The sequence below is a fragment of the Salmo trutta genome, chromosome 12 (assembly GCF_901001165.1).
Source record: "Salmo trutta chromosome 12, fSalTru1.1, whole genome shotgun sequence".
Classification (NCBI taxonomy): Eukaryota; Metazoa; Chordata; class Actinopteri; order Salmoniformes; family Salmonidae; genus Salmo; species Salmo trutta.
Window position 1 is genome coordinate 26250860 of NC_042968.1, and position 12188 is coordinate 26263047.

General features: G+C 42.3%; 1 protein-coding gene across 2 annotated transcripts in view; it reads left to right on the forward strand.

Annotated features, from left to right (window-relative positions):
- The window catches only part of LOC115203269 (leucine-rich repeat-containing protein 49), a 57639-nt gene continuing 45451 nt past the window's right edge, over positions 1-12188 (forward strand). Inside the window, exons 1-7 of one of the 2 annotated variants that reach the window (XM_029767813.1) lie at positions 1-229; positions 512-580; positions 765-840; positions 930-1160; positions 1344-1452; positions 2210-2413; positions 3614-3680. In XM_029767813.1, the coding sequence (XP_029623673.1) occupies positions 164-229; positions 512-580; positions 765-840; positions 930-1160; positions 1344-1452; positions 2210-2413; positions 3614-3680 (822 nt within the window). In that variant the 5' untranslated portion in view covers positions 1-163. Of the gene's footprint in view, positions 230-511; positions 581-764; positions 841-929; positions 1161-1343; positions 1453-2209; positions 2414-3066; positions 3075-3613; positions 3681-12188 lie in introns of those variants that run through there. The other variant, XM_029767814.1, reaches the window with a different exon arrangement.

The following is a 12188-nucleotide window of genomic DNA, read 5'->3' on the forward strand; positions in this document are numbered from 1 at the left end:
AGTGCTGTGTCAGTGTCATGATGAGACATTTTTACATTGTAGCATCAGTTCACAACAATACATTTTAAAAGATTAAACATTGACGTTAAACAACCAACAAAACGAGTTAGTTAGCCACATTATAGTAAGCTGACTGGCTAGCAACGTTGTAACACTAGCAAAAATGCGGCCACAAAGACAACAGACCAACAACAATACAGCCATTACAGGAAGGTGTCTTTCTCCCACGGTAAGAACGATGTGTCCACAATAAATCATCTTTACTTCCTCTCTGTCTTTATTAGGCAATAGTTAGCAAGCTAGCTAGCTTATCCAGAAAGCTAATGCAACTCTGTCACAGTCACATAAATGAGCAAGATTGCTATCTAGCTAACATTACAGGGGCTGGGTTGGATGTTGTTGCTCCACAAATGAATTAATATTATCAAGTGGTCTTGGCTTTGTTGTTGTCACCCTATTATTACAATTGCCAGTCTTAAGTTGCCTCATCCTTTTCTGTCATTCCCCACAGGTCAACAGCTATAAACTGCACTTTACAGCAGTGAACTCTCAAATACCAGAGAGAAATGTTCAGAGACCAGTGAGTTTGCGTTTGTAGGGAGATCCACAGTGAGGAGTTGTATTTATACTCATGTCCCCATTCCCCAAATTATACTATTTTAATGAGACAATGCATGAACATGGAAAGCATGACATTGTGTCTTGAGTGCCCTTTAATTATCAAAGTAATAAATTGCTAATTCATTAAATGTTTTATTTGACAGCTGGACGTCCGATGGTCTAAAGACATTACAAAAGCGATAAACATGGACACCATGAAAATGATTCCACCAAGACAAGGTACTACTACCTGACTAAATTACAAGACACTGTGACAGTCTCTTACCTGCCCCTGTCTTCTCTGTCTCACCATTTACTTTTCTCTCCAGACAGCAGGCCTAATGCACACAGTGGCCGTGGCAGGCCCTGTGCCCCTGTGCTGGCGTTTGTCAGTGAGTTTATGGGCCCTGAGCGTCCCCTCCTACCCCCAGCTGCTGCTCTATCCAGTGGGCTGACTGGTGACCTGGGGCCACAGCCACACAGAGTGAAGCCTAGGAGAGCAACCCACAGTGCAGGGGCCATCTACTCCCACAGTACCTCACCCCTCACCCTGCCAACTGGTGAGTGGCTGCACTCAGGATCCTCCCCCTCTCTTCAGCAATGCCAGCCCCCCTGTTTTTTTTCATGGATCAAAGGCAGTCTAATGGAACATTCTGCTCTGTGCTCAAGTTAAACATTTCTGGACATATAAAACCTGATTACTATGAAAAATGCTTTTCTGAACAAATGCATCTTTGTAACAGGACCAGGTGATGCCATAACATTGAGTGAGAATTCTCCCTCTGGTTTTCCAATTGCCTTTCGTTCCCATGATGACTGTGCTTTGAGTCCTGAGCGAATAGATTTGGACAGGTAGGCTAAAACACTCATGGCTTTGTTTTTTCAGTGGTCTTTGTTGAGCTTCTCAATACACTGTCATGCAATGGAATGCCAAGTTTGTAATTGCTTGGATTAACCAGTAGGGTGCAGCAAAGTCCCTCATAAAGATTATCTTGCCCTCTGCCAGTGCATGTCAACGTTGCAGGCATAAAATAAACACCTGAAACTAGATCCTCTACATACTGGTCTTGATGAGAAGAAAAAAATCTGTCGGGGGAAGTTCTCTTCTGCACTATTCAAGCAATCCAGTAAATTTGGAGGAGGAGTTAAGATGGAGTGTGGCCGGGCACGTTCAGCAGGGTTGAACGTTTTGGAACATTCAGATAGAAATAGGCTATGTAGGTCAAACTTGCATCACTGATATGTAGAATAAGGAATCACATCGGCTCTATTCACGGCATTTCTATCTGCAACGTTTGAGAACGTTTGGCAACTGAACAAGTCCCGTCACAGGCTCTCTTTCCAATTCCCCTGAAAACCGGATCATCCGTTTGTTGGGGACTCGGCAGAGACTAGTCAACAATAAACCATATCCATAGCCTCATCCACTTAGAATAATGAGATCTCCTGAACCCTGCGTGCCATTTTTGGAAGGCAGACAGTGTGGTATCAAGTGGCATGTACCTGTTTTACTGTGAGCCCCCTCTCCTCTACATCATAACAAGATAATACAGGGTCATCCTCTCACAGAGTGGTGTTGTTGACAATGCCTTTGTGTTTTGTGTGTCAGGCGTGGTCTGGAGGAGTGTCCCCTGCTGGAGGGCATGGGTAGGCTGCGGCTGCTTAACTTTCAGCACAACCTCATCACGCACATCCACAATCTGTCTCATCTGCGGCACCTGGCCTTCCTAGACCTGTATGACAACCACATCTCCCAGATGTCTGGCATCTCAGCCCTGGCCTCTCTCAGAGTGCTTATGCTGGGCAAGAACAGGTTTGTGTTACGTCTCTCCAGCATACAAACAGAACAATAGGATAGGAGCTCCCACTCATTTCAGTGCTTTTACAGTGCATGGTTTGAAGGACAGATGAAAAACCTTTTTTTTAATTACTTTTACCCCTTTTTCTCCCCAAATTCGTGATATCCAATTGGTATTTACAGTCTTGTCCCATCAGATCAACTCCAATACGGACTTGGGAGAGGCGAAGATCGAGAGCCATGCGTCCTCCGAAACACAACCCAACCAAGCCGCACTGCTTCTTTACACAATGCCCGCTTAACCCGGAAGCCAGCCACATCAATGTGTTGGAGGAAACACCGTACACCTGGCGACCGTGTCAGTGTGCATGCGCCCGGCCCACCACAGGAATCGCTAGAGCGCGGTGGGACAAGGACATTCCTGCCGGCCAAACCCTCCCCCTAACCCGGACGATGCTGGGCCAATTGTGCGCCGCCACATGGGTCTCCCAGTCGCGGCCTGCTCAGATGAATTTTTTTTTATGCTGTCTTTTTTTGGTGGGATTTTTCGTTACATTTATAAAGATGTTACCGTAGGGATATGCACATCCTGCTTTTTGGATTAAGTGATACTGTATGACCGCCACAGCACAGCTAGCCTATATATCAACCTCCATTGAAAAGTACTTTCCTGCAGGTGCCCAATTTCAGTACAAAACACTACCACTGCTCTCTTTGTGAATCTTACATCTAACATCACCTTACTTTAAAACTAAAGGTCAGGAGGGAGGAAGATTAAAGTCACAAATCATGGCAAATGCCACTGGGATCCCATCGCTGAGGTCTGGTTTTGTCCCAGAATCTGTAAAACCTGACATTTGTCTTTTTAGAACCCACTTTCAGAACAGTCCGCTGTACCTTTCAAGCAAAGCATACCACAGATTTAGGTTTCTGATCGAATTTCCAAGGGACTGTAACCTAACTTCCCTAAGTTACAGTTTGGTCTGTATAGACAATCCTGGACGACAGGACAGTGGAAAACAGTCAACTTCCCATCAGTAGAAAATAAATTCCTACCGCTCTTTGACAATCCCATTTCCTGTGCCTGGTAACCATTCAGTTAGCAGATGGGATACCAGCTCTTTGTCATAGTAACATTGTGTTATATGAGAGCTATATTGCATAGAATACCAGAGAGGGTGATGTTAATATTATTGTCTGTTTCATGTTTTGCAGAATCCAGAGGATATGCAGTCTGGATAACCTGACTAAACTAGATGTTCTGGACTTGCATGGCAATCAGGTACCATGTTTCAAACCTTAGAAAATGATAACTTCACTTACATTCCTTTTTGTTCTCCAAATATACACCCACATGCATTTATTGTCTGTAATGTTGTTTGCAATACTGTGACCAGTGGGGGACTGTGATATCTAGCTGTGAGGTTCAGCAAGAGCAGAGAGGCACTACCACCTCCCCCATTCTGCCGGTTGGTTACTACGTCACTGACTCTGGGCCCCTACAGTTAAGCTCAAGCAGGCTTGGCTGCAGGAAAGCAAACGCATTAGTTCCTGTTGTGAGACTTTTGAGTACATTCTATATTCAGTCGTGTGAAGGCAGTGAGTTATATTTGTACTTTTAGTTGAAACTCAGTGCTCTCTCAGCCATCATTACTAGAGTACTTTACCTTTCTTTTATTTTCCCACCAAATGAAAACATTTAGGAGCTTACTCCCACACATCCCAGTCCTGCTCTGAGTTACCTTACAGTTCTTCTTCAATTACTATAATTTCTCTAACAGGCAAGGCTATTTTTGTTCCTTTTACAATGAAGGAAAACCTGATAAAGCTGTTCTACAACTCATTTTAGTGTGAATGGTAAGTTGAGCGAAGGCCGATTTGATGAGCTTTTTCTCTTTAGATAGGCCTACAGTATGATCTGGCTGCTGTCACAACATATTAAAAGCCTGTGAAGAGGAGATCACAGTAATACTGGTGTCAAATCAGGATTTTGCCAGCACCTGTAAAAAGAGGATAGGATTGAAAAGTAATCTGCCCGCAGTGCTGGTTGTTTTAAATGTGCTGCCAGTATATCGCCCACATTGCTCCAGTGAAAGTCAACCCAGAGTCCCTGTGAGACTCCTCTCTGACTCCGGCTGCTCTTTTTCATGTGTCTCATACTCTCATTCCCAATTAAACATTGGTTTCTGTTAATCTACCCAGCAGCCGTTGTTTTCCAGTGACTTCTGACCACGAAACATACTGTGTCTTCCTGTTCTTACCACATTTGTACTTCCCAAAGCACAGCAGTGTTTAAGTCACCTATGTATGACCACAAATAAGGGATCATTTCTGCCCTAATTTCAAATAACCCTTGCCTGGCCTCTCGTTTTACCCAGAAGGGAGATGTGCTCTGGGGATAGGAAGTTGTCGTATTTCCAGTTTGTTGGAAATGTTCAAGAGGAATATCTCTTTGGGAAGGAAGGACATTCAACTCCATTGACCAGGTCCTGGAGTTAGAGAATGACATCATATTGTTAAATAACCTGTCCTTCCATTGGTTGAGTGATGGATTGTGGTCACAATATGATCCTCTGTATCTAGTTGACACTAGCGATAACGGCTGCTATTCAATGAGGACAAGGCTACAACATTTTTTATCCCTTGAGAGTTTTTGAATGGCACTACATTTATTGTATCAGGAATGCAAGGAGTACCGGTATATGTCTACAATGAATTACATTAGAAATTCAAAATCATTCATCAAACAGACAATATTTAACTTCATTATGAAACTATTTGAAACTTACAATGCACTTTGCCATTTTTATTTTAAGACATATAAAGGACAGATGTGACCCTGCCTGCAGAGCAAATATCCCTATAGGACATTAAGACTTAAACAGTGCCCTGACCTCTCATGTTCCTCCTCTGTAAAATGAGCGGGGAAACACTGTAACATATTTTGGATGCGTGATCCACCCCAACAGAAAGACGTTCTACAGATATCTGTAACACAACCCAGTTAAATATTTTCAGATGAGATGATCTAATCTGCCCTGACGAGAGATGTAAAATTACTGTTCAGTGAAAGATACAGCCAGTGTGGAGTGGACCCTCTGGCTTTTTTAGCTTTGCAGAGGATGATGTCCCAGTCCCAGCCAGGGCTGAGATTAGTTTAGCTATGTGCTGACTTGTGTTAAAGTGGACTTGAGACAGAGAGAATGCTTTTCATTGGAGCCATGGTGGAACTGTGAATCAAAGAGAACATCACTGGGAAGCCTCAGTTGGAGTGGAACATTACCTCACTCTGTTGTATTTGTCAGCAGTCATAACAAAAGTTGTTTCAATCTCAACATCCCTTGCCTGTCTCTCTGGTCTCTGTCCAATAACATTAGTATTCTGAGAGGCATTTGGGGGACTTAATACACCTGGGCCTATTGTCAGAACTCCATAACTGAGATACCACCTCTACTACTCACTACTGGCAGCTGGACAACTTACTGTACAAATAGACAGCTATAATAAAATGTATTTATAATCAATCAAATGTATTTATAAAGCCCTTCTTACATCAGCTGATGTCACAAAGTGCTGTACAGAAACCCAGCCTAAAACCCCAAACAGCAAGCAATGCAGGTGTAGAAGCAAGGTGGCAAGGAAAAACTCCCTAGAAAGGCCGGAACATAGGAAGAAACCTAGAGAGGAACCAGACTATGAGGGGTGGCCAGTCTTCTTCTGGCTGTGCCGGGTGGAGATTATAACAGAACATGGCCAAAATGTTCAAATGTTCATAGATGACCAGCAGGGTCAAATCATAATAATCACAGTGGTTGTAGAGGGTGCAACAGGTCAGCGCCTCAGGAGTAAATGTCAGTTGGCTTTTCATAGCCGATCATTCAGAGTATCTCTACCACACCTGCTGTCTCTAGAGAGTTGAAAACAGCAGGTCTGGGACAGGTAGCACATCCGGTGAACAGGTCAGGGTTCCATAGCCGCAGGCAGAACAGTTGAAACTGGAGCGGCAGCACGACCAAGTGGACAGGGGACAGCAAGGAGTCATCAGGCCAGGTAGTCCTGAGGCATGGTCCTAGGGCTTAGGTCCTCCTCCTCCGAGAGAGAGAATTAGAGAGAGCATACTTAAATTCACACAGGACGCCGCATAGGACAGGATAAATACTCCAGATATAACAGACTGACCCTAGCCCCCCAACATGTAAACTATTGCAGCATAAATACTGGAGGCTGAGACAGGAGGGGTCTGGAGACACTGTGGCCCCGTCCGACAATACCCCCGGACAGGGCCAAACAGGCAGGATATAACCCCACCCACTTTGCCAAAGCAGAGCCCCCACACCACTAGAGGGATATCTTCAACCACCAACTTACTATCCTGAGACAAGGCCGAGTATAGTCCACAATGATCTCCCCCACAGCACAAACCCGAGGGTGGGCGCCAACCCGGACAGGAAGATCACGTCTTCCTGTCCGGAAGAGCACCAGTAAGCCAGTGACTCAGCCCCTGTAATAGGGTTTGAGGCAGAGAATCCCAGTGGAGAGAGGGGAACCGGCCAGGCAGAGACAGCAAGGGCGATTCGTTGCTCCAGTGCCTTTCCGTTCACCTTCACACTCCTGGGCCAGACTACACTCAATCATAGGACCTACTGAAGAGATGAGTCTTCAATAAAGACTTAAAGGTTGAGACCGAGTCTGCGTCTCTCACATGGATAGGCAGACCATTCCATAAAAATGGAGCTCTAGTATAGCCAGTTACAATTTTAACGGTTTAGCAGATTATAAAAAAAGATCAGTCTTTACATGGCTAAAAGAAAAAGAATATAACATATACTGTTTACAGGAAACTCACTCTACATCCTTAGATGAAGTTGCATGGTAAAAGGAATGGGGTGGTGAAATAATTTTCTGTCATGGACAAGGGAACTCAAAGGGTGTGATGATATTAATTAACAAAAATTTCGCTCTGAATGTGCAAATAGTCAGGAATGATTTGCAAGGAAGGTGGATCCTTTTGAATATGAAAGTGGACAAAAAAGAGACTTGGTTCATTAATCTATATGGTCCAAATCAGGATGATCCACACTTCTTCGAAAACATTTATACCAATTTATTGAACTTACAGGCAACAAATGGTCTAATCATTATGGTAGGAGACTATAACACATTATTAAGTACCTCAATGGACCATAAAGGTAATCACTCTACAAACTATCATCACCGTGCCCTTAAGGAAATCACAAATATTATGGACACATTAGAAATAGTGGATATTTGGAGACTAAAAAACCCTGACCTAGTGAGATATACATGGAGGAGACTTAATCAAGCTAGACATCTTGACTACTTTCTTGTCTCTTTCTCTCTTGCATCAAAGGTTAAAAAAGTTTTAATAGGAGACAGAATGCGATCGGATCATCATCTAATTGGCATTCACATAACTCTTATAGATTTTCTACGTGGACGGGGATATTGGAAATTGAATCAAAGTTTACTGGAGGACAGCTTATTTTTAACTAAGACAAAATAATTTATAACTGAAGTTTTCCAGTATAATATACTTTTTCCAGTATAATATACTTATTGTTTGGGATACCTTTAAATGTACCTTCAGGAGTCATTCAATTCAATATTCATCAATAATAAAAAAGCAGTTTCTGGCTAAAGAGACAAGACTAACAAGGGAAGTCCATGAACTAATAGTACAGGTAGATAGCAATAAAAGCGATACTACAGAGATACAAAATAAGTTAGAGGAAAAACAAAAAAAACTTGAGGAACTTATTCAAGAACGATCTAATGTAATCTATTACATAAGTAAAGCAAACTGGATGGATTATTGAGAAAAAATGCACAAAATTCTTCCTGAATCTCCAATACAGGAACGCTAACAGAAGAATTTGCAGAAATTCGTTACTGAAGACAGTCATCTATGATTCTCCGAATTATATTTTAAAAGAGGAAGCTAATTATTTTAGGCAGATGTTCTCTTTTCCATCTCATCCTTTCCCACTGAATGAAGATTATGGTAAGGAATTCCTTCCAAATAATATAAAAAATGAAAAATTAACAAATGTACAGAAAGATCAGTGCGAAGGCCAAATTACAGAGGAATAACTTTTTGAGGCTATTAAATCCTTTCAGTCTGGAAAAACCCCAGGGCTTGATGGCATACCGGTAGAGGTATATCAAGTATTTTTTTATATACTAAAAGCTCCATTGTTAGATTGTTTGAACTACTCCTATAGAAATGGTAGTCTATCAGGTACTCAGCAGGAAGGTCTGATTTCTCTATTATTAAAACAAGACCCAGATGGCAAATATAAAGATCCAGACTATCTAAAAAAAACTGGAGGCCCCTTACACTTCAATGTTGTGATGCAAAAATACTAGCAAAATGCATAGCATTCAGAAATAAAAGGGTTTTACCAGGTATTGTTCATCCTGGTCAGACAGGTTTTTTACATGGACGATACATTGGAGATAATATACGACAACTACTAGAAATAATAGAACATCATGAAACATATAAGAAGCCAGGAATGGTATTTAGAGCGGCTTTTGAAAAGGCATTTGATAAAGTAAGACTGGATTTTATTTATAAATGCCTGGATTTTTTCAATTTCGGTAATTCTCTTGTAAAATGGGTAAAATAATGTATAGCAACCCTAGGTGTAAAATAGTAAATAACGGCTACTTCTCAGAGAGTTTTGAATTGTCAAGAGGAGTTAAACAAGGGTGTCCGCCGTCACCATATCTATTCGTTATGGCCATCGAAATGCTAGCTATTAACCTGTTGGGGATAGGGGGCAGTATTTGCACGGCCGGATAATTAAAATCAGATCCAAAAACAACATTAGAGGATTAGAAATCCAAGGCTTAAAAAATAAGGTGTCCATGTATGCCGGTGACTCAAGTTTTATATTAAGTCCGCAAGCTAGATCCCTGCAATGTCTCATTGAAGATCTAGATAACTTTTCTGTACTCTCTGGACTAAAACCTAATTATGATAAGTGTACAATATTACGTATTGGATCCTTAAAAAATAAAACTTTTACATTACCCTGCAGTTTACCTATAAAATGGGCTGATGGTGAAGTAGACATACTCAGTATTCATATCACAAAAGATATAAATAAGCTCTCCACAATTAATTTCAATAGAAAACTTGTAAAAATAGACAAGATCCTGCAACCATGGAGAGGTCTATTTATGGAAAAATTGTCCTGATTAACTCCTTAGTCATATCTCAGTTTACTCACTTACTTATGGCGCTGCCTACTCCTGATGATTCGTTTTTCAAATCATATGAGCAAAAAATATTTTGCTTTATCTGGGACGCTAAACCAGACAAAATAAAACGTGCCTATCTATGTAATGAATATGAATTGGGTGGGTTGAGATTATTAAATATACTGCTCAAAAAAATAAAGGGAACACTTAAACAACACAATGTAACTCCAAGTCAATCACACTTCTGTGAAATCAAACTGTCCACTTACGAAGCAACACTGATTGACAATAAATTTCACATGCTGTTGTGCAAATGGAATAGACAACAGGTGGAAATTATAGGCAATTAGCAAGACACCCCCAATAAAGGAGTGGTTCTGCAGGTGGTAACCACAGACCACTTCTCAGTTCCTATGCTTCCTGGCTGATGTTTTGGTCACTTTTGAATGCTGGCGGTGCTTTCACTCTAGTGGTAGCATGAGACGGAGTCTACAACCCACACAAGTGGCTCAGGTAGTGCAGCTCATCCAGGATGGCACATCAATGCGAGCTGTGACAAGAAGGTTTGCTGTGTCTGTCAGCGTAGTGTCCAGAGCATGGAGGCGCTACCAGGAGACAGGCCAGTACATCAGGAAACATGGAGGAGGCCGTAGGAGGGCAACAACCCAGCAGCAGGATCGCTACCTCCGCCTTTGTGCAAGGAGGAGCAGGAGGAGCACTGCCAGAGCCCTGCAAAATGACCTCCAGCAGGCCACAAATGTGCATGTGTCTGCTCAAACGGTCAGAAACAGACTCCATGAGGGTGGTATGAGGGCCCGACGTCCACAGGTGGGGGTTGTGCTTACAGCCCAACACCGTGCAGGACGTTTGGCATTTGCCAGAGAACACCAAGATTGGCAAATTCGCCACTGGCGCCCTGTGCTCTTCACAGATGAAAGCAGGTTCACACTGAGCACATGTGACAGACGTGACAGAGTCTGGAGACACCGTGGAGAACGTTCTGCTGCCTGCAACATCCTCCAGCATGACCGGTTTGGCGGTGGGTCAGTCATGGTGTGGGGTGGCATTTCTTTGGGGGTCCGCACAGCCCTCCATGTGCTCACCAGAGGTAGCCTGACTGCCATTAGGTACCGAGATGAGATCCTCAGACCCCTTGTGAGATCCTCAGACCCCTTATGCTGGTGCGGTTGGCCCTGGGTTCCTCCTAATGCAAGACAATGCTAGACCTCATGTGGCTGGAGTGTGTCAGCAGTTCCTGCAAGAGGAAGGCATTGATGCTATGGACTGGCCCACCCGTTCCCCAGACCTGAATCCAATTGAGCACATCCGGGACATCCTGTCTCGCTCCATCCACCAACGCCACGTTGCACCACAGACTGTCCAGGAGTTGGCGGATGCTTTAGTCCAGGTCTGGGAGGAGATCCCTCAGGAGACCATCCGCCACCTCATCAGGAGCATGCCCAGGCATTGTAGGGAGGTCATACAGGCACATGGAGGCCACACACACTACTGAGCCTCATTTTGACTTGTTTTAAGGACATTACATCAAAGTTGGATCAGCCTGTAGTGTGGTTTTCCACTTTAATTTTGAGTGTGACTCCAAATCCAGACCTCCATGGGTTGATAAATTGGATTTCCATTGATTATTTTTGTGTTATTTTGTTGTCAGCACATTCAACTATGTAAAGAAAAAAGTATTTAATAAGATTATTTCATTCATTCAGATCTAGGATGTGTTATTTTAGTGTTCCCTTTATTTTTTTGAGCAGTGTATAAAAGCACTAGACCTCTCTCTAAAAGCTTCACTCATTCAAAAGTTTTATTTGAACCCTAAATATTTCTCAAGTAGATTACTAAGAAAAGCTCGTCCATTGTTTAAAAATGGCCTTTTTGCCTTTGTGCAGATTGCCATGTCTCATTTTCGATTAATTGAAAATTATACTTTTTTCAAAGTACCTCTCTTTTTCAATCAAGCATTGCAGAGCTGGCAACAATTTCAATTTCATCCCCCTGAAAAGATATGACAAATATTACAACAAATATTATGGCTGAACTCAAATGTGCTGGTTGATAAAATACCTGTGTTTATGGGAAAGATGTTTGAAAAGGGTATTTTGTTCTTAAATTATATTGTAAATTGGAATGGTAGAGTTATGTCCTTCATAGAGTTATGAGAATTGTACGGAAAGGTCTGCTCAATCCAAGAGTACAACCAATTGATTACAGCGTTGCCCCAAAAATGGAGGAGGCGGGTGGCAGCAGGAGGAGGTAGGGAACTTGTCTGTCTGCCCAATATAAAGGATTAAAACTTGCGGAGGAATAAAAATAGCATAAATAGGAAAGTATACCAGTTTCATTTGAGGACCAGGATGTTGACAACTGTGCCATACAGATTGCAAAATAGTTGGGAAGAGATTTTGATGTACCGATTCCATGGTATGAGTTGATATATAAAACAATGCAAGATTCTAGACTTCATGCTTTTCAGCTAAAATTATTATATAGAATTCTTGCCACCAACAAAATGTTGAATTTTTGGGTCATAAAGTCATCAAAGCTCTGC